The 22,704-nt window shown below is 49.7% G+C and overlaps 1 protein-coding gene across 1 annotated transcript; it reads right to left on the bottom strand.

The window, feature by feature from the left end:
- Window positions 1–2,386: 2,386 nt before the first annotated feature.
- Window positions 2,387–12,015, bottom strand: CIB3 (calcium and integrin binding family member 3). The gene is made up of 6 exons (XM_039465716.2): window positions 11,965–12,015; window positions 11,717–11,751; window positions 7,438–7,549; window positions 6,000–6,147; window positions 4,237–4,432; window positions 2,387–2,408 (listed from the first exon to the last, which is right to left on the bottom strand). Exons 1-6 carry the CDS (start codon window positions 12,013–12,015, stop codon window positions 2,387–2,389), a joined length of 564 nt encoding a protein of 187 aa, XP_039321650.2.
- Window positions 12,016–22,704: the final 10,689 nt, after the last annotated feature.

Genomic DNA, 22,704 nt, shown 5'->3' with positions numbered 1-22,704 from the left:
AGAGAGGAGAAGAGGCGTGAGCAAGGCTACAGAGCTGTGGGTGTTGGCGCCAGGATTTGAAGCCAGGTGAATCACCGAGTCCTCTTCCCACGTCATCCATTTGTTCCGTTGTCTAAAAGCACACTGCATGCCGGGCGAGGCGGCGCACGCCTGTAACCCCAGCACTTTGGGGGGTCGAGGTAGATGGATCGTTTGAGGCTAGGAGCTCGAGACCAGCCTGGCCAACATGGTGAAACCCCGTCTCTACTAAAAATAAAAAATTAGCCAGTTGTGGTGGCGGGCACCTGTAATCCCAACTACTCGGGAGGCTGAGGCAGGAGAATCGCTTGATCCTGGGAGGCTGAGGTTGCAGTGAGCCCAGATCATGCCACTGCACTCCAGCCTGGGCAACAGAGCAAGTCTCTGGGGAAAAAAAAAAAATAATAAAAAAAAGAAGGCAGGGGCTGAAGGAGGCATCACAGGGCTGTGCCTGGTGGAGGGCTCTGGAGAGAATCCTTGGTTGTGGGACTGTGTGACCTTTGGCAAGTCTAGACATATCTGGATGGACTTTCTTTTTTCTTTTTTTTTTTTTTTCCTTGTTTTTGAGACACAGTCTAACTCTGTCGCCCACGCTGGTGTGTAGTGCCACAATGTCAATTCATTGCAACCTCCACCTCCCCGTTCAATTGATCCTCCTGCCTCTGCCTCCCAAGTAGCTGGGATTATAGGCGCGCACCACCACGCCTGGCTAATTTTTGTATTTTCAGTAGAGGCTGGGTTTCACCATGCTGGCCAGGCTAGTCTCGAACTTCTGACCTCGGGTATTCCACCCGCCTCGGCCTCCCAAAGTGCTGGGATTATAGGCATGAGCCACTGTGCCCGGCCTATTTATTTATTTATTTATTTAGAGACAGCGTCTTGCTCTATTGCCCAGGCTGGAGTGCAGTGGCACGATCTCCAGTCACTACCACCTCCCTCTCCTGGGCTCAAGCAATCCTCCCTCCTCAGCCTCCCAAGTAGCTGGGACTACAGGTGTGCACCACAGCACCCTGCTCATTTTTGTTTTTTTGGCAGAGGTGGGGTTTCGCCATGTCACCCAGGCTGGTCTTGAATTCCTGGGCTCGGGTGATCTGCCTGCCTCGGCCTCCCACAGTGCTGAGACTGCAGGCTTGAGCCACCACATCCGGCCCAGTAGCTGCTTAATTAATTAGGGGTTTAGAATGGGAGCAAGGACTCTAAATGTGACATACCATACAGTGGAGGTGTCTGGAAGGTCCCTAGGGGCTGGTGGTCTTGGTTGCAGGAGTGAGCATTCCTTGGACCGACTAGGGCATAGATGGGAGCCCTGGGACAACCCCAGGTGGAGGGGGCGTGGGGTTCCCCAAATTACAAGGTGGGATCCGGTATGAGGGGCACCTGGCTTCAAGCCCGCCCCTGCAAATGACTTGTGATATGGCCTTAGGTAAGTCTGTCTCCTCCCTCCAAATGAGGGCATGATCTTCGGCCAACCCTGCAGGGTTGTTATAGGGGGTCAGTGTCACGGCAGGGGGCAGATGCATCATAAACTGTAAAGTGAGGTGCCCACCTCAGTGAATAACATTCCCACCCCTCCCCATCAGACGCCTCCTCTTGGCAGCTCTAGTGAATCAGCCAGGAGTAAGTTTCAGTCCCTTTGATGCCTCAGGGATTGAGGAATAAACAACTTGAGGTGTATGGTGGCTCACACCTGTAATCCCAGCCCCTTGGGAGGCTGAGGCGAGCAGATCACCTGAGGTTGGGAGTTTGAGACCAACCTGGCCAACATGTCGAAACCCCATCTCTACTAAAAATACAAAAGTTAGGCAGGCCTGGTGGTAGGTGCCTGTAATCCCAGCTACTCAGGAGACTGAGGCAGGAGAGTCGCTTGAACCCGGGAGGTAGAGGTTGCAGTGAGCTGAGATCACAGCACTGCAGTCCAGCCTAGGCTACAGAGTGAGACTGTCTCAAAATAATAATAATAGTAATAATAAGGTACTTGAGCAGTCACAGGTGAGGTTTGGCCTTCGGAGTGGGACCCCTAGGATAGGACAGCATGGGCCCAACCTCCCCACCTCATCTCCACCACGGACACCCACAACCAACAAGGCATTTCCAACCTTCACAGTGAAGACGATCTGGGAGTCACCCCTTCCTTGTACAAACAGGGAGATCATGGCCCAGAGACGGTGTGGCCATACCCAGGGTCACACAGCAAAGTCAAAGATAAGATTCTAGGCTGCCTCCCTCCCATCTTCCAGTTTTAAGGTAGGAAAATGTGTCCTCCCAGCAGGCACGACGACTCGGTAACTTGTGTTTATTCCCAGAAACCGGAGTCCACAGTGGGTGAGGGGTCACCCGCCCTCCTGTAGCCGTCTTTTCTGTGGCACCATCAGATTCGGATGTGGAAGGTGCTGTGCACAGAGAGAAAAGGACTCAGTGCCTTCGCGGAGTGGACAGTCCCTCTTCCTCCTCCTCGTCAACATGCTCAGGGACAGGCAGGAAGGATGCCATGTGGACCCCTCAAACAACCCTAGGCAGGGGGACCTCCAGAGGGGTTGAGAGCACATGCCTTTAATTTATTTTATTTTATTTTATTTTGTTTGAGATGGAGTCTTGCTCTGTCACCCAGGCTGGAGTGCAGTGGTGTGATTTCGGCTCACTGCAACCTCCACCTCCAGGGTTCAAGCAATTCTCATGCCTCAGCCTCCAGAGTAGCTGGGATCACAGGCACCTGCCATTACACCCAGTTACAATTTGTATTTTCAGTAGAGATGGGGTTTCACCATGTTGGCGAGGCTGGCCTCGAATTCCTGACCTCAGGTGATCCACCCACCTCAGCCTCCCAAAGTGCTGGAATTAGAGGCGTGAGCCACCATGCCCGGCCAAGTTTTAAAAAAAAATTTTAAATGTATAAAATGTATTTATTTTTGAGACGGGGTCTCACTCTGTAACCCAGGCTGGAGTGCATGTCACCATCAGAGCTCACTGCGCTCCTGACCTCCTGGGCTCAAGCAATCCTCCCGCCTCAGCCTCCCAAGTAGCTGGAACTACAGGCATACACCACCATGCCTGGCTGTTTTTTTATTTTTATTATTCGGTAGATTTGGGCTCTCCTTCTGTTGCCCAGGTTGGTCTCAAGCTCCTGAGTTCAAGAGATCCTCCCTGCTTAGCCTCCCAAAGTGCGGGGATTAAAGGCATGAACCACCACACCTGGTTGGAATATTATTATTCTATGATTTTTTTTTTTTTTTTTTGAGACGGAGTTTCGCTCTTGTTACCCAGGCTGGAGTGCAATGGCGCGATCTCGGCTCACCGCAACCTCCGCCTCCTGGGTTCAGGCAATTCTCCTGCCTCAGCCTCCTGAGTAGCTGGGATCACAGGCACGCGCCACCACGCCCAGCTAGTTTTTTTTTTTTTTTTTTTTTTTTTTTTTTTTTGTATTTTTAGTAGAGACGGGGTTTCACCATGTTGACCAGGATGGTCTTGATCTTTCGACCTCGTGATCCACCTGCCTCGGCCTCCCAAAGTGCTGGGATTACAGGCTTGAGCCACCGCGCCCGGCCAACCTTTTGAAAATATAAAAGGCATTCTTAGTTCACAGGAGGTACAAGAGCAGGCTTTGCCCTGCAGTGGGGGTTGATTTTTCCCAAGGCTGTCAAGTACAGTTGCACAGTCTTTTCACTGCAAATTGTTCAGGCAGTAAGGGCTGAAGTCCAGCCACATTCTACTTGCTGAAAGGTGCATCCAGGCCGGGCACAGTGGCCCACGCCTGTATTCCCAGCACTTTGGGAGGCCGAGGCAGGTAGATCATCTGAGATCAGGAGTTTGAGACCAGCCTGGCCAATAGGGTGAAACCCCATCTCTACTGAAAATACAAAAATTAGCTGAGCGTGGTGGCACGCACCTGTAATCCCAGCTACTCGGGAGACTGAGGCAGAGAATTGCTTGAACCTGGGAGGTGGAGGTTGCAGTGAGCTAAGATTGCACTCCAGCCTGGTGACAAGAGTGAGACTCTGTTAAAAAAAAAAAAAAAATAAGAGGTGCATCCACCCGTAAGAGAATTTGGGGGTCCCAAATTCTCCCCATTTTACAGATGCAGGGACTGAGACCAGGGAAATTGAGAAAGTTTCCCGGTCGCAAAAGAATGAATAGAGGAATCTTCAGAAACAGTCTGTGAACTGTCTCCATCAGAGCCCGTCAGATGTGCACATGGACTGTGGGCGTGGCGAAGAGCATCACCTGAGGAAGTCTGGTGCACGAAGGATCATGTTCTGGAAGTCTTCCAGGGACAGCCGCCCATCATGGTCTCCATCAGCCTCATCCAGCACCTTCTCGCACACCAGGCTCACCTCCTCAGCGCTCAGCTCCCCCCGAGTCAGTTTGGTCACGGTCTGCTCCAGGTCCCACGCACAAATGTAGTTGTCATTGTTAAAATCTGCAAAGCAAGACAGGGAGTGACAGCAGGTGGCAGGCAGGCTGGGCTGGCTGTGGGCACATACTGTGCCCATGTTACAGAAGGGGAAACTAAGGTTGGGTGGGTGACTCACACCTGTAATCCCAGCACTTTGGGAGGCTGAGGCAGGTGGATCACCTGAGGTCAGGAGTTTGAGACCAGCCTGGCCAACATAGTGGAACCCCATCTCTACTGAAAATACAAAAATTAGCTGGGCGTGGTGGCAGGTGCCTGTAATCCCAGCTACTTGGGAGACTGAAGCAGGAGAATTGCTTGAACCCGGGAGACGGAGGTTGCAGTAAGCTCAGATCGTGTCACTGCACTCCAGCCTGGGCGACAGAGCAAGACATCTCAAATAGACAAACAAAAACACAAGGTGCCAGGCACTAAGATAACTGCTTTTCTTTCATTCAGTCATTCAACAAATATTTACCGAGCCAGGCACGTAAGACAGATAGTGAGCAAAACAGATACCGTCAGTACCTTTGGGGTCAGTAAGAAGTGAACAGGTCAATGAACAAGAAATTAAGCAGTGTTGCCTGGTGCTGGAACAGAAGTAGGATGGTGGGATTGGTGGCGTGAATGGGGGGAGGCCTACTTTCGACCTAGACTTCAAAGATAAGGAGGAGCCGGGGAGGGGGGCAGGGGCGGTGGCTCACGCCTGTAATCCCAGCACTTTGAGAGGCTGAGGCGGGTGGATCATGAGGTCAGAAGTTCAAGACCAGCCTAGGCAAGATGGTGAAATCCCATCTCTAGTGAAAATACAAAAATTAGCCAGTCACAGTGGCAGGCGCCTGTAATCCCAGCTACTCAGGAGGCTGAGGCAAGAGAATTGCTTGAACCCAGGCAGCAGAGGTTGCAGAGCTGAGATCACGTTACTGCATGCATTCTAGCCTGGGCCATAAGAGTGAGACTCCAACTCAAACAAAAAAAAAAAAAAAAAGAAGGAGCCAGGGGAGCCGGGTACGGTGACTCACGCCTGTAATCCCAGCACTTTGGGAGGCCGAGGTGAGCGAATCACCTAAAGTCAGGAGTTCGAGACCAGCCTGGCCAACATGATGGAACCCCATCTCTACTAAAAATACAAAAATGAGCCAGGCGTGGTGGTGCACGCGTGTAGTCCCAGCTATTCAGAAGACTGAGGCAGGAGAATCACTTGAACCTAGGAGGCGGAGGTTGCAGTGAGCCAAGATTGAGCCACTGCAATCCAGCCTGGGCAACAAGAGTGAAACTCCATCTCAAAAAAAAAAAAAATAATATAAATAAATAAAGAAGGAACCAGGGGAAAGGTGTTCTAGGCAGAGAGTTTAGCAGAGGCAAAGGCCCAGAGGCCGAAAGAGTGTGGTATGTTTGAGGAACAGCAAAGCCAGTGTGGCTGGAATAGCGTTAGCAAAAAAATGACGTGTGGAGGCATTGGAGTGGGGTGGAGGACCGGACCACACAGGGTCTCAAAGCCCTTGGGGAGATGTATGAGATGGAGGTGACCCCCACCCGGCTCCCACTGCCCACCCCATGCCCATGATCCCCAACCCCAGGGCTGTGCACCTACCATAAATTTGAAAAGCATAGTAGGCCTTGAGGTCACGAGGAGCCATTTCGCTCATCACGGAAAACATGTCCAAAAAGTTATCTAAGGTCATGTGGCCATCCCCATCGTCAGAGAAGACCTGAGCGATCCTCTGGCGGAAGGGGTTATCCTGGGGAGAGAAAAAAAAGCTGGGAGGCCATCTCCCGACCCCCAGGGTCTCTAGGGGTCCATGTGGTCTCACTGTCAGCACCCAATTTATGGGAACCTCCAAGTACCCTCCATGACTCCCTCCCTCCCATGGTTCCCGGACAGGACTTTGGCCAACTCCACCCTCTGCCCCTGTGGTCTGAGCAAACTTGACTCCCACTTTCAGCTCTTGGAGCAGCCATATGACCCAGGCAAGGCCGCTCAGAGAGTTCCATTCTCCTGGCAACAGTGATTGGCTCTGGGATGGGCACGTAACTCAAATTAGCCAATCAGAGGCTGCCCTGGGACATTTTTCTGAAAAATTGAGAGGGAGAGGATCCGATTTCTGTTGCTTGCAGAGCTCACAGAAGCTAAAGCTGAGTGCCTGGGAGGTCTTTTCACAGCCTCAGGAGGAGAGGTTCCCTGAGACTGAAACCTCTTCCTGGGAGGAGCCGAGAGATAGGGGAAGATTCCTGAGCACATCATCAGAGCCCCTGGTTCCAGCCGTACCTGACACTGTCCCTGCCCCTGGATTTTTTTGTTGTTGCTCAGGGGCAATCCATTCTGATCCAATCTGTTCTGTCCCTCTCAAATAAGGTTTTTGTCACTTGCAATAAAATCAATCCTACTCACAGTCAGTTACTCAACCCACAAGTTCCCCTCAAAGACATGAACCATGTGTCAGACATCTTACTGAGAAAACCTGCATTTAGCAGCTCCTGTTACAAAAAGAATTAACATTCTCTGAGTACTTGACATGCAACACACCCTGTACTGAGGTTTGCTTTTTTGTTTGTTTGTTTGTTTTGAGACGGAGACTCACTCTGTTCCCCAGGCTGGAGTGCAGTGGCGCGATCTCAGCTCACTGCAACCTCCGCCTCTCAGGTTCAAGCAACTCTCCTGCCTCAGCCTCTCAAGTATTTGGGACTACAGGGTGTGCCACCACACCCAGCTAACTGTTGTATTTTTAGTAGAGATGGGGTTTCACCATGTTGGCCAGGATGGTCTCCATCTCTTGACCTCATGATCTGCCCACGTCAGCCTCCCAAAGTGCTGGGATTACAGGCGTGAGCCACCACGCTGGCCAGCTCTGGGTTTTAACGTTGCCTCTGTCACATTGTAGCTGTGTGACCATGAACAAGTGTCTTAACCTCTCGGAGTCTCAGTTTTCTTATCTGTAAAATGAAGAAAACTGCAGCACCCACCTGATAAGAATGCAACGAGAGACATCTGTACTAATATTTCCCCTGCCTGTCCCATGGCCTGGGCCTACCTTCAGCTCGGGCATGCTGCCAATGAGCTCATAGGGCACCTTCACATCGGGATAGGTGGTATAGTCGAGGGGCACAAGCTGCGGGGCCAGGTCCTGGTACCGATGGAAGAGCCTGATGTGGGGAGAAAAAAGCTGGGAAAGGCTGGGGGCAAGGAGCAGGCAAGAGGCTTGTCCCTTTTGTTTTGTTTTGTTTGTTTGTTTGTTTGTTTGTTTGAGATGGAGTCTTGCTCTGTTGCCCAGGCTGGAGTGCAGTAGTGCAATCTCAGCTCACTACAACCTCTGCCTCCTGGGTTCAAGCCATTCTCCGGCCTCAGCCCCCTGAATAGCTGAGATTACAGGTGCATCTCATCACACCTGGCTAACTGTTTTGTATTTTTAGTAGAGACGGGGTTTCACCTTGTTGGTCAAGCTGGTCTCGAACTCCTGACCTCTGGTGATCCACCTGCTTCGGACTCCCAAAGTGCTGGGATTACAGGCGTGAGCCACCGTGCCTGGCCAAGTCCCTCCTCTTTCACAGTCACAGCTGCCCACTGCACACCAAGTGATACCGGGTCCTCAGGAACCCTCAGCCCTGGACCTGGACCTCAAGCATACAGAGTCTGACACAGGCAACTCTACCTCCCTCGGGGCAGGACCAGGGTGCAGAGAGGGCCACAGGACACAGGGAGACTGGACTGGGGAAAGCAAGCTAGGGAGGAGAAGGGGGTTCCTGGAAGAGGGAACACTGGTGCTGGGTTTTGAAGCCTGAGTAGGAGTTTATAAGGCAGATGGAGTTGGGAGAAGGGAGGGTGCTTATGGCTGGATCACAGCAAGCATTCAGACAATCCTACAACATTTACGCATCTCTGGATATCATCATGTTATCAGCAAGATTCTGCCTCCAAAGATACCCTCATGTGTTTCCTTCCTTCCTTCCTAACTCCCGCCCTCCCTCCCTCCTTTCCTCCCTTCTTCTTTCTTTCCTGAAGTTTTCTTCTTGTTGCCTGGCGTAGAGTACAATGGCGTGATCTCCGCTCACCTCAACCTCCGCCTCCTGGGTTCAAGCGATTCTCCTGCCTCCGCTTCCTGAGTAGCTGGGATTACAGACATGCACCACCACGCCCAGCTATTTTTTTTTTTTTTTTTTTTTTTGTATTTTTAGTAGAGACAGTGTTTCTCGGCTGGGCATGGTGGCTCATGCCTGTAATCCAAGCACTTTGGAGGCCAAGGCGGGCGGATCACCTGAGGTCAGGAGTTCAGGACCAGCCTGACCAACATGGTGAAACCCCGTCTTTTTTTTTTTTTTTTTTTTTAAAGAGACAGTGTTTCTCCATGTTGGTCAGGCTGGTCTCAAATTCCCTACCTCAGGTGATCCGCCTGCCTCGGGCTCCCAAAGTGCCAGGATTGCAGGCGTGAGCCACCATGCCTGGCTAATACCCTCATTTTCATATCTTCCCTTCCTCTCTTCATAATGAGAGGAAGGGGCTGGGTGCAATGGCTCATGCCTGTAATCCCAGCACTTTGGGAAGTCAAGGCAGGAGGATCACCTGAGGTCAGGAGTTCGAGACCAGCCTGGCCAACATGGTGAAACCCCATCTTTGCTAAAAATACAAAAAATTAGCTGGGCATGGCGGCAGGTACCTGTAATCCCAGCTACTTGGGAGACTGAGGCGGAGAATCACTTGAACCCGGGAGGCAGAGGTTGCAGTGAGCCAAGATCGTGCCATGGCACTCCACCCTGGGCAACAAGAACAAGACTCCATCTCGAAAAAAGAAAATGGGAGGAAGGCTTTCCTCAATGGGGCAGAGCAGAGGCAAACAGCTAATATTCACCTTTTTCTAAAGGGCTGACTAAAGGCGTTTTCCAAGTAACTGAATGCCAGTTCTTCACGCGAATGCCCTCACCTGGTGACGCCATACCTTCATGAGGGCATGCTGGGCAGCAGCCTTGCAGAGACCGTCCTTGGTGGCTCTGAGGTCCCCAAGCTGCTAGGGACTGTCTCTGAGAGAGACATGAGTCCCTGGGTCATATGATGACTAGGAACTCAATGAAGGCGGAATAGAGAGACCGGGAACTTCCATCCTGACCACCCAGTTCCCTATCGGGGTCCCCTCAGGGAACACCCTGGGTTTAGGTTTCTGTGTGGCTTTGAGCAGGTTCCTCTCCTGCTCTTTGCCTTGATTATCCTGTCTGACAAGCAAGAAGCTTGGGACAGATGAAACGTCAGTCAGCCTTCAACTCCCTTGGGGCTCTGCCCATCTACCCTTCTGTCTGGGGTCAGCATCGCCCTGTCTGAGCCTCAGTTTCCCCATCAGTAATTTGATCGTGATGGCCAAGGTGACCCTGCAAGCTGTCCTCACCCAGACAATGGGGCTCACTAGTAAAAGGTGTGGCCATCAATAATGGATGTCCTGTGACTACACAAATGGGGTCTTGGCCCCGATCACACTGCAGCCGAACCCTGGCCAGCTTGGGTTTCATAGCTCTGAGTTCATGGGTCGGGGCCTCTGGACAATGGCCCTATAGGCCTAGCGATGATGTGGGATACTCATCCGTGTCCATCCTGCTGGGTCACGCCAGGGACCTGCAGCCACCTTGGGCCACCTCCCCACACCCTCACCCATGCCAACTCCACAACCCAGAGCGGGCTCTGGACTTTGCACATGGGCTCCCAGCCTCCAGAGAATCTCTCTCTCTTTATCTCTCTCTCCTTCCTTCCTTCCTTCCCTCCCCTCCCCTCCACTCGCCTCCTTTTCCCTCCCTTTCCCTTCCTTCTTTCCAGACTGGAGTGCAGTGGTGCGACCTCAGCTCCCTGCAACCTCTGCCTCCCAGGTCCTGGGTTCAAGCAATTCTCCTGCCTCAGCCTCCCTACTAGCTGGGACTACAGGCACACACCACCACGCTCAGCTAATTTTTGTATTTTTAGTAGACACGGGGGTTCACCATGTTGGCCAGGATGGTTTCGATCTGACCTCATGATCCGCCTGCCTTGGCCTCCCAAAGTGCTGGGATTACAGGTGCCAGGCTGTAGTGCGGTGGTACAATCTCAGCTCCCTGCAACCTTGGCCTCCAGGGTTCAAGTGATTCTCCTGCCTCAGCCTCCCAAGTAGCTGGGATGACAGGCACCTGTAACCACACCTGGCTGATTTTCGTATTATTAGTAGAGACAGAGTTTCACCATGTTTTCCAGGCTGATCTGGAACTCCTGACCTCAGGCGATCCACCCACCTCGGCCTCCCGAAGTGCTGGGATTACAGGCATGAGCCACCGCGCCCAGCCTCAGGATAATCTTTCTAACATGCTGTTGGTCTCTCCCCTGCTCACACATGCTCCAGGGCTCCCAAGTCCAAGCTCATCAGCCTAGAGACTGGGACAATATGACAAGACGGGACTTTTCAGCTTTTCCGTCTCTGCCTCCATCCACTGACCACACCTGCCCCCTTCCCCATTTGAGTCCCATCAAATTGGAAATACCAGTTGGGCATGGTGGCTCACATCTGTAATCCCAGCACTTTGGGAGACTGAGGCAGGAGGATTGATTGAGCCCAGGAGTTTAAGACCAGAGTGGGTCTCACCTAGTGAGACTCCCATCTCTGCAAAAACAACAAACAAACAAACAAAAGCCAAAAAAATGAACCACCAATGGTGGCACACCAGTGGTCCCAACTACTTGAGGTGGGAGAATCAACTGAGCTTGGGGGATCAAGGCTGCCATGAGCCCTGACTGCAGTACTGCACTCCAGCCTAGGCAATAGAGACCCTGTCTCAAAGAAGAGAGAGAGAGAGGAAAGAAAGAGGGAGAGAGAGAATAGAAAGAAAGAAGGAAGGAAGGAGGGGAGAGAGGGAAAGAAAAAGAAAGGAAAGGAAGGAAGAAAAGAGAGAAAGAAAGGAGGAAGGAAGGAAGGGAAGGAAAAAAGACACGCACACGCACACACGCGCACACACGCGCACACACACGCACACACGCACACACACGCACGCGCACACACACGCACACACACACACATACACACGCACACACACGTGCGCGCACACGCGCGCACGCACACGCGCACACGCACGCACACATACACACACGCATACACACGCACATGCGCGCACACACACGTGCGCACACACATGCACACACGCGCACACACACGCACACACATGCACACACACGCGCACACACACGCACACACACACACGCACACACACACATGCACACACACACGCACACACACCAAATTGCAAATATACTCCCGCAATGAATAGAAAGTTGATTTTCCAGATCTTCGCTCCCTTCCTCCCTGGACTGACCTCATGATCTCCTTCCTCGTGAAGAATGTGCAGTCCTGCAGAGAGAGGTGTTGTCTTAACCCGAACCCTGCCTCTGGGGCCTCCCTCCCCCGCCTCCTCCCTCATCCCACACTCACGCACAGAAGGCCCGGTGCCGCCACACACAGAGCCCAACCAGGAACACCTGGATGAAGGGATTCTGTTCCCATTTCCCAGACTGTGAAACCAAAGCTGTCAAACCCACTGAGGACCCATCCTGTCCCCTCTACCTGATACGCTTCCAGCTGCTCATGAGTGAAGACCGTCTGCTTGCCGCCCATGGTGTGAATAACACCCCAGACTCCGGGATGCACCCCTAAAGCCCCTAGCTTCCCTGGGGCCACACGGGTTGCCAGGTTGTTGTGTGCCAGTGTCTGGGCAAATCTCCCTGCCCTGGCTGTCACCCGCCCACCCATGTCGTCACCCCCTGCTTGGTAAGACTCAAATTACAGCCAGGCTCTCTGGACTGCAGCCTAAATGTGTCCACAGGCGAGGATAAGGACCATGGGACGTCACAGAGAAGCCCTCAGTGGGGAGACCACATCTGCCACCACCAGGTGAGGCTGGGGGTATGGGGATCACTCAAGGGACAGGCAGGGTGTACGGAGGGACTATGGGCACACCGCAGCTCAAATTCCAGCTCTTCATCCACTAGCTGTGTGACCCTGGACAAGTCACCTGACTTCTCTGAACCTCATTCATGAGATGAAAGTTACATTATACCTTCCTCATAGGGTCATTCTCAGGATCTGAGATTTTTTTTTTTTTTTTTTTTTTTTTGAGATGGAGTCTCGCTCTGTAGCCCAGGCTAGAGTGCAGTGGCGTGATTTTGGCTCACTACAACCTCAGCCTCCCAGGTTCAAGCGATACTCCTGCCTCAGTCTCCTGAGTGGGTGGGATTATAGGTGCGTGTCACCACGCCCAATTTTTGTATTTGTATTAGAGATGGGGTTTCACCATGTTAGTCAGGCTGGTCTCGAACTCCTGACCTGTTGATCCATCCACCTTGGCCTCCCAAAGTGCTGGGACTACAGGGATGAGCCACCACGCATGGCCATGATCTGAGATTTAATTTAAAAAAAAAGGTTTTGGCTGGGCGAGGTGGCTCATATCTAATCCCAGCACTTTGGGAGGACGAAGCATGAGGTTTACTTGAGTCCAGGAGTTCAAGATCAGCTTGGGAGCTGGGCACGGTGGCTCACACCTGTAATCCTAACACTTTGGGAGGCTGAGGTGGGTGCATCACCTGAGGTCAGGAGTTCAAGACCAGCCTGGCCATCGTGGTGAAACCCCATCTTAAAAAAAAGATCAGCTTGGGCAGCATGGCAAGACCCAGTCTCTACTAAAAATACAAAAATTAGCCGGATGTGGTGGTGCTCGCCTGTGGTCCCAGCTACTCGGGAGGCTGAGGTGAGAGGATTGCTTGAGCCCAAGAGTTTGAGGCTGCAGTGAGTGGTGATTGCATCGCTGCACTGGAAGCATGATGGTGAACAAGCTGGATGAGGTTCTGGGTGCGCATTTACCGTTACTGTTATTATGTTTTATTGTTTGAGACAGGGTTTCACTCTGTTGCCCAGGCTGGAGTGCAATGGCATGATCTTGACTTCCTGCAACTTCTGCCTCCTGGGTTCAAGTGATTCTCCTGCCTCAGCCTCCGGAGTAGCTAGGACCACAGGTGTACACCACCATGCCAAGCTGATTTTTTTTGTATTTTTTTGTAGAAATGAGGTTTCACCATGTTTCCCAGGCTAGTCTCGAACTCCTGGGCTGAAGCAAACCTTGTGCCTCAGCCTCTCAAAGTGCTGGGATTGCAATTGTTAGCCATCGTGCCCAGCCTATTGTTATTATTATTACTATTGTTATTATCATTATTATAAGTATTATGTTATGACTTGAAAAAAGCCATCCAAGGTCTAAAGTTGATAAACAGTGGGTTAAATAATGCCAGATGAGTTCTTTGTTGCAGGAATTGTCAGAGCCTTTAATATTCTGCTAGGCACAGTGGTGTCCACCTGTAGTTCCAGCTACTTGGGAGGCTGCAGCATGAGGATTGCTGGAGCCCAGGAATTCTGGGCTATGGTGCACTATGCTGCTTGGACATCTACACTAAGTTTAACATCAGTATGGTGGCCTCCTGAGAGCAGGGGACCACCAGATTACCTAGGATGGGTGAACTGGCTCAGGTCGGACACGGAGCAGGTGAAAACTCCTGTGTTGATCAGTGCTGGAACGGTGCCTGTGAATAGCCACTGCACTCCAGCCTGGGCAACATAGTGAGAGCCTATCTCTAAAAATATATATTAACCAGGCGCAGTGACTCACACCTGGAATCCCAGCACTTTGGGAGGCTGAGGTGGGTGGATCATCTGAGGTCAGGAGTTAGAGAACAGCTTGGTCAACACAGTAAAACCCTGTCTCTACGAAATACAAAAATTAGCCAGGTGTGATGATGGGCACCTGTCATCCCAGCTACTCGGGAGGCTGAGGTAAGGAGAACTGCTTGAACCTGGGAGGTGGAGGTTGTAGTGAGCTGAGATCGTGCCACTGCACTCTAGCCTGGGAGACAGAGCGAGACTCCATCTCAAAAAATAAAAAAAAAAAGGGAAGAAAAAGAATTATAACATTATAATGTACACCATGCATCTTCTAAGGGTAGTTTTTTGTTTGTTTGTTTGTTTTGTTTTGTTTTGTTTTTGAGACTCTCACGCTGTCACCCAGGCTGGAGTGCAGTGGCACGATCTCAGCTCACTGCAACCTCCGCCTCCCGGGTTCAAGCAGTTCTCCTTACCTTAGCCTCCCGAGTAGCTGGGATCATAGGGGCCCACCGTCACACCTGGCTAATGTTTGTATTTCGTAGAGACAGGGTTTTGCCGTGTTGACCAGGCTGGTCTGGAACTCCTGACCTCAGATGATCCACCCGCCTCAGCCTCTCAAAGTGCTGGGATTTCAGGCGTGAGCCACTGCGCCAGGCCAAAGGGTAGAGCTACCAACTTTATTAAGGCCCAGAATCCTCTTGGGTGGAGAATCTGGGGGTCTAGAGTTCTTAGCCTAGCCCTCCACGCCCTTCTCATTGTGGGTCTCACCTGTGTTTTCTCTCCCTGGCCTGAATTATGCAGTGTATCCCAGCAGGCTTCCCTGCCTCAGCCTCATCAAGCATCCTCTACCAAATCTGTGCGGTCATCTTGTAAAAGGGGACCCTGATCAGGCTTGAAAGATGCCCCAAAAATGCCCTTTTTTTTTTTTGAGACAGGGTCTCACTCTGTCACCCAGGCTGAAGTGCAGTGGTACAATCATGGCTCACTGCAGTGACCCTCCTTCCCCAGCCTCCCAGGTGGCTGGGACTAGAGGCACATGCCACCATATCTGGCTAATTTTTTGTATTTTTTGTCTCTCTATATTGCCCAGGCTGGTCTTGAACCCTTGGCCTCAAGTGATCCACACACCTCAGCCTCCCAAAGTGCTGGGATTACAGGCATGAACCACCATGCCCAGCCATCCAAGAATGACTTTTTAAAAATAAACGATATTGGCTGGGCACGGTGGCTTACTCCTCTAATCCCAGCACTGTGGGAGGCCAAGGCAGGTGGATTGCCTGAGGTTGAGAGTTCAAGATCAGCCTAACCAACATGGAGAAACCCCATCTCTACTAAAAATAACAAAATTAGCCATGCATGGTGGTGCATGCCTGTAATCCCAGCTACTCAGGAGGCTGAGGCAGGAGAATCACTTAAGCCCAGGAGGCAGAGGTTGTGGTGAGCCAAGATTGCGCCATTGCACTCCAACCTGGACAACAAGAGTGAAACTCCATCTCAAATAAATAAATAAATAAATAGATAAAAATAAAAGGTATCAAGTGTTGGTGAGGGCGTGGAGCAACTGGAATGCTGATACATTGCTGGTGGGGATGCAAAATAGTACAGACACTCTGGAGAATAGGATGGCTGTTTTTGTTTGTTTGTTTGTTTGTTTGTTTTTTAATAGCATTAACCTTACCACAAGCCTCAGGGCCTAGTGTGGTGTCTCATGCCTGTAATCCCAGCACTTTGGGAGGCCAAGGCAAGAGGAACACGTTAGCCCGGGAGTCAGAGACCAGCCTAGGCAGCATGGTGAAGCCCCATCTCTACGAAAAATATAAATTAGCCGGGCATGCATCCAGCTACTTGGAAGGACTGCTTGAGCTAGGGAGGTCGAGGCTGCAGGGAGCTGTGATCCAGCCTGGGTGAGAGTAAGATCCTGTCTCAAAAAAAAAAAAAAACAAAAAACAGAAAAAAGACTCCTGGGTGTGTACCCAAGGGAAATAAAAACCCATGTTCAACTGAGAGTGACCCCTAATGTAAACTATCCACTCCGGGTGATAATGATGTATCAGTGTCAGTTCCTCAATTGTAACAAACTTGCTACCGTCACGCACTTGCAGGCCGGGGATCTTGATCGCAGGGGAAGCCAGGCAAGCGTGGAAGCAGCAGGTGTACCAGGACTCTCTGGATCTTCGGCTCAATTTTGCTGTGAACCTGAGACTGCTTTTAAAAAATAAGGTATCACATTTTTAAAAAATTTTAAACTAGGTTCCCACAAAAACCTGTCATGCCCACAGAATGGGGTAAATGCTCAGATGCTCAGTCATTTAAATAAAATGACATAATATTTGCATACAGCCTATGCACATCCTCCATATACTTTATTTATTTATTTATTTATTTACTGAGACAGAGTCTCACTCTGTCACCCAGGCTGGACTGCAGTGTCACGGTCTCAGCTCACTGCAACCTCCACCTCCCGGGTTCAACCTATTCTCCTGCCTCAGCCTCCTGAGTAGCTGGAATTACAGGTACATGCCACTGCCCCCGGCTAATTTTTGTATTTTTGGAAGAGACAGCTTTCACCATGTTGGCCAGGCTGGTCTTGAGCTCCTGACCTCAAGTGAGCAGCCCACCTCAGCCTCTCAAAGTGCTGGGATTGGCCGGGCGCGGTGGCTCAAGCCTGTAATCCCAGCACTTTGGGAGGCCGAGGCGGGTGGATCACGAGGTCAAGAAATCAAGACCATCCTGGTCAACATGGTGAAACCCCGTCTCTACTAAAAATACGAAAAAATTAGCTGGGCATGGTGGTGCGTGCCTATAATCCCAGCTACTCAGGAGTCTGAGGCAGGAGAATTGCCTGAACCCAGGAGGCGGAGGTTGCGGTGAGCCGAGATCGCGCCATTGCACTCCAGCCTGGGTAACAAGAGCGAAACTCCATCTCAAAAAAAAAAAAAAAAGTGCTGGGATTACAGGTATGAGCCACCGTGCCCAGCCCTCCATATACTTTTAATTATCTCTAGATTACTTATAATATCTAATGAAATATAAATGCTATATAGTTGTTATACATTTTTATTTGTATTCTTTTTATTGTTGTGTTATTTCTATTTTATTGGTTCCAGATATTTTCTTTTTTTTTTTTTTGAGACAGAGTTTCGCTCTTGTTACCTAGGCTGGAATGCAATGGCGTCATCTCGGCTCACCGCAACCTCCGCCTCCTGGGTTCAGGCAATTCTCCTGCCTCAGCCTCCTGAGTAGCTGGGATTACAGGCATGCGCCACCATGCCCAGCTAATTTTTTGTATTTTTAGTAGAGACGGGGTTTCACCATGTTGACCAGGATGGTCTCGATCTCTTGACCTCATGATCCACCCGCCTCGGCCTCCCAAAGTGCTGGGATTACAGGCGTGAGCCACCGCGCCCGGCCCAGTTCCAGGTATTTTCACCCCATGGTTTATTGAATTCATGAATAAGGAACCTGTGGATATGAAGGGCTAACTGTATTAGCAAATCATATATCTCATAAGGAACTAATATTCAGAATATATCAATAACTCTTGGCCTAGTGCAGTGGCTCACACCTGTAATCACAGCACTTTGGGAGGCTGAGGGTGCAGGATTGTTTCAGCCAGGAGTTCAAGATCAGCTTCGGCAACATAGGGAGGCTCCCATCTCTACAAAAAAGAAATAAGAAATTAGGCCAGGCACAGTGGTTCACACCTGTAATCTTAGCACTTTGGGAGGCCAAGGCAGGCTTGAATGTGGCGAAATCCTGTCTCTACAAAAATTAGCCATAGGTGCTATCTATGCACCTATGGTCCTGTAGTCCCAGCTACTGGGAATGCTGTGGGGAAGAATCGCTTGAGCCCAGGAGGTGGAGGTTGCAATGAGATTTCACCATTGCATTCTGGTGTGGGCCACAAAGCGAGACTGTCTCAAAAAAAAAAAAAAAAAAAAAAAAAAAAAAGCTGGTCATTGTGGTACATGCCTGTGGTCCCAGCTATTCAGGAGGTTAAGGGAGGATCGCTAGCCCAAGACTTCAAGGGTAGAGTAAGCTGTAATTGTACCACTGTACTCCAGCCCAGGCAACAGAGAGAAACTCCATCAAAAACAAGAAAAACAACAATAAAACCCACAATAGGCTGGGCGTGGAGGTTCACACCTGTAATCCCAGCACTTTGGGAGACCAAGATGGGTGGATCACCTGAGGTCCAGAGTTCGAGCCAGCCTGGCCAACATGGTGAAACCCCGTCTCTACTAAAAATACAAAAAATTAGCCAGGCGTGGTGGTGCATGCCTGTAATCCCAGCTACTCAGGAGGCTGAGGCAGGAGAATCACTTGAACCCAGGAGGCAGAGGTTGCAGTGAGCCAAGGTTGCACCATTGCACTCCAGCCTGGGCAATGAGAGTGAGACTCTAGCTCAAAACAAAAACAAACCATAATAAAAGCTAAGAACTCTTACATCTTAAAAATAGACCAAAAAAAAAAAAAGTAGAAAGACAACCCAAATAAAAGCGTTATGCCAGACTGGACATGGTGGCTCAATCCTGTAATCCCAGCACTTTGGAAGCCAAGATGGGTGGATCGCTTGATCCTAGGAGTTCAAGACCAGACTGGGCAACATGTTGAAATTTTGTCTCTACAAAAAACCCCCACAAAAATTAGCCAAACGTGGGGGCATGCTCTGAGATACCAGCTATTGGGAGGCTGAGGTGGGAGGATTGCTTGAGCCCAGGAAGTTGAGGCTGCAGTGAGCCATGACTATGCCGCTGTACTGCAACCCAGACAACAGACCCTGACTCTAAAAAAACAAGAGGAAGAAGAAGGCAGCAAATTGCACGTTAAGTGTTCTTACCACAATGTTTTGTTGTTGTTGTTTGTTTTTTGAGACGGAGTTTGCCCACACTGGAGTGCAATGGTGCAATCTCGGCTCACTGCAATCTCCGCCTCCCAGGTTCAAGCGATTCTCCTGACTCAGCCTCCTGAGTAGCTGGGATTACAGACGCCTGCCATAGACTCAGCTAATTTTTTGTATTTTTAGTAGAGACAGGGTTTCACCATGTTGGCCAGGCTGGTCTCAAACTCCTGACCTCAGGTGATCCACCCACCTCAGCTTCCCAAAGTGCTGGGATTACAAGCGTGAGCCACCATGCCCAAATTTTACCACAGTTTTTGTTTTTGACTTCCCAAAGTGCCTGGGATGACAGCCATGAGCCACGGCACCCAGCCTTTATCACAATTTTTAAAAATGTATCTTAAATATGCAGCTACCATAGCATCCAGTAATTACACCTTTGGGCAATTCCAAAGGAATGAAAACATGTTCACATAAAAATCTGTAACAGATGTTTTATCACAATAGCCAAAATCTGGAAGCAACCCACATGTGAATAGTTAAGCAAATGAATACATCCATACCATAGAAAACTACGGGAAACAGACAAGATAAATAGTACGACTTGGATGAACCTCTAGGGGATTATGCTGAGTGGAAAACCAACCAATCCTGGCAGGTTACATAGTGGATGATTCCATTTATGTCACATTCTTAAAATGAGTGACATCAGAGAAATAGAGAACAGACTGTTGGCTGCCAGCTATGCAGAAATGGGAGTGAGGGGTAAGTACATATGGTCATAAAAGAGCAAGAAGAGGAACTTTTTTTTTTTTTTTTTTAAGATGGTGTTTCACTCTTGTTGCCCAGGCTGGCGTGCAGTGGCGTGATCTCGGCCCATCACAACCTCCACCTCCTGAGTTCAAGTGATTCTCCTGCCTCAGCCTCTCAAGTAGCTGGGATTACAGGCATGTGCCACCATGCCCGGCCTGTTTATTTCTTAAAACTGCATATGAGCCTTCCATTATTTCAAATTAAAAGTTTAATTAAAAAAAAAAAACTTACTTCCCCTCCATTTAAACATACAAATTTTGTTCCACATTTTAATACCTCCAGAATCAAGATGCATCTACAAAGTGCTGCTGGAGCATTCTCATTGCCTGTACACGCACACCCATTCAAAGCATCAGCTCCAAAACTCACAGAATGGAGGCAGTGGCTGGGAAGAAAATCCCTTAGGATGTGAGGAATGGGGGTGTGGAATTCTATGCCCTTAGCAACATTCCTGAAGTGGGAGCTCAGCCAGCAAGCTTGACATTATTGCAAAGCTGTCTAGAAAGTCCAGCCCCAGCTTCACTTTACAAATTCTTTACAAATCTGTAAAGAATCCTTTACAGATTCTTTCTTTACTTTTTTTTTTTTTTTTGAGGGAGGCTTGCTCTGTGGTCCAGGCTAGAGTGCAGTGGTTCAATCTTGGCTCACTGCAACCTCCGCCTCCCGGGTTCAAGTGATTCTCCTGTCTCAGCCTCCGGAATAGCTGGGATTACAGGCACCTGCCACCATGCCTGACTAATTTTTGTATTTTTAGTGGAGATGGGGGTTTCACCATGTTGGCCAGGCGGGTCTGGAACTCTTGACCTCAGGGGGTCCACCCACCTCAGCTTCTCAAGGTGCTGGGATTACAGGCATGAGCCACCACACCCAGCCTCTATTCCTAATACACTTTTAGTTTTGGAATAATTTTAAATGTACATTAAAATTGCAGGGATGGATCAGGCACGGTGGCTCACGCCTGTAATCCCAGCACTTTGGGAGGCCGAGGCAGGCAGATCACTTGAAGTCAAGAGCTCAAGACCAGCCTGGCCCACATGGAGAACCCTGTCTCTACTAAAAATACAAGAGTTAGCCGGGTGTGATGTCACATGCCTGTAATCTCATCTAATGGAGAGGCTGAGGCAGAAGAATCACTTGAACCTGGGAGGTGGAGGTTGCAGTGAGCTGAGATGGTGCCACTGCACTCTAGCCTGGGTGATAAAAGTGAGACTCCATCTTAAAATAAATAAATAAATAAAATTGCAAGGATGATACAGATAACTCCCATAAGCCTTTTGACCTGCTTCCTCTAACGTTTTGTTTGTTTGTTTGTTTGTTTGTTTTTAGATGAAGACTCACTCTGTCACCCATGCTGCAGTAAAATGGCAAATGGCACAATTTTAGCTTACTGTAGCCTCCACCTCCAGGGTTCAAATGATTCTCCTGCTTCAGCCTCTCCAGTAGCTGGGACTACAGGTGTGCACCAGCACACCTGGCTAATTTTTGTATTTTCAGTAGAGACACAGTTTCACAATGTTGGCCAGGCTGGTCTTGAACTCCTAACTTCAAATAATCCACCCACTTCAGCCTTCCAAAGTGCTGGGATTACAGGTGTGAGCCATCACACCCAGCTCCAATGTTAACATCTTATACAACCACAACACACTTAGCACTACCAAGAAGTTAACACTGGTACATGACTGTTTCTTTTTATTTTTTAAATTTGTATTCAAGACTCAACACAATCCTTTCCTTTTCTTTTTTTTTTTTTTTGTTTAGAGATAGGGTCTTGCTCTATTGCCCAAGCTACAGTACATCCATCAACACGATCATAGTTCACTGTTCACTGCACCCTCGAACGCACAAACCCAGGCTCAAGTGATCCTCCTGCCTCAGCCTCCCAAGGAGCTGAGACAAGTGTGCCCCATTACACCTGGCTACTCTTTTACTTTTTGCAGAGATGAGGTCTTGCTATGTTGCCCAGGCTGGTCTTGAACTCCTGGCCTCAAGCGATCCTCCCACCTCAGCTTCCCAAAGTGCTGGGATTACATGTGTGAGCCACTACTCCCAGACAAAAAAATCGCCTTTCTTTTGACACAAAAGTGCTGGCAGCCCCGATCCTCTGGTACCAGAAGCCCCTTCTCTCTCCAACGTCTTATCCGATTGTGAACGGAGAATTAGGCAGTGGCTTGCTGCCCCCTGCAGGTAGGAATGAGAAAGGCGGCCCCTTTGTTCTTTTTCTTCTGTCCGGTGGATTTGGGGACGTTTGCTTCTCTCTTCTCCACCTCCTTCGTCTTCTCCATTCCCCTCTCCTCACCCCTCATAAAAAAACCTCCCTGGCACAATTCGGACAAAAGCTGTGAGAAATAAAATGTGCAAATGTGCATAACCTTGGACCTAGCAATTCCATTCGCTGCAAAATTCAGACAAGATGTGTGGGCACGCATCGTGTCCCTTCATTTATCTAGGGGCAGTATCAGGGCTGTTTCTAATTTGTTGGCTATTGCAACGAAATCTGCAGTGAACATTTATGTACGCAATCTTATCTGGGTCTATACTTTCATTTCACTTGAGTTGAAACCTAGGAATTTGATTATTTTGTCATAGCATAAGCGAATGTTTAGCTTGCTTTTTTTTTTTTTTTTTTTTTTTTTAAGACTGGAGTGCAGTGGTGCAATCTCCGCTCACTGAAACTTCCACTTCCCAGGTTCCAGCAATTCTCCTGCCTCAGCCTCTTGAGGAACCGGGACTACGGGCATGCGCCACCATGCCCAGCTAACTTTTTGCATTTTTAGTGAAGACAGGATTTGTCATACTGGCCAGGCTGGTCTCAAACTCCTCACCTCAGGATCCACCCACCTTGGCCTCCCAAAGTGCTAGGATTATGGCATGAGTCACCGTACCCAGCCATGTTTAACCTTTTAAAGAACTGTGAGACTGATTTCTAAACCGTTTAAGCCATTTCACATTCACAGCAGCTGTACATTTGAGTTCTAGTTTTACCACATCTTCACAGATACTTG

This window comes from Saimiri boliviensis, chromosome 14, assembly GCF_048565385.1.
Source record: "Saimiri boliviensis isolate mSaiBol1 chromosome 14, mSaiBol1.pri, whole genome shotgun sequence".
Lineage (NCBI taxonomy): Eukaryota > Metazoa > Chordata > Mammalia > Primates > Cebidae > Saimiri > Saimiri boliviensis.
Note: the sequence above shows the minus strand (reverse complement) of the source record. Positions and strands in the feature narration are given on the sequence as shown.

What these genes read in the sequence shown, in the direction of transcription:
- CIB3 (XM_039465716.2), bottom strand. Translation starts at nt 12,015, where the DNA reads ATGGGCGGCAAGCAGACGGTCTTCACTCATGAGCAGCTGGAAGCGTAT. An exon ending in ACGAGGAAGGAGATCATGAG is followed by an intron (nt 7,550 to 11,716) that starts GTCAGTCCAGGG and finishes TCCCCACATCAG; the next exon opens with GCTCTTCCATCGGTACCAGG. An exon ending in CGTGCACCAGACTTCCTCAG is followed by an intron (nt 2,409 to 4,236) that starts GTGATGCTCTTC and finishes CTCTGTGCACAG; the next exon opens with CACCTTCCACATCCGAATCT.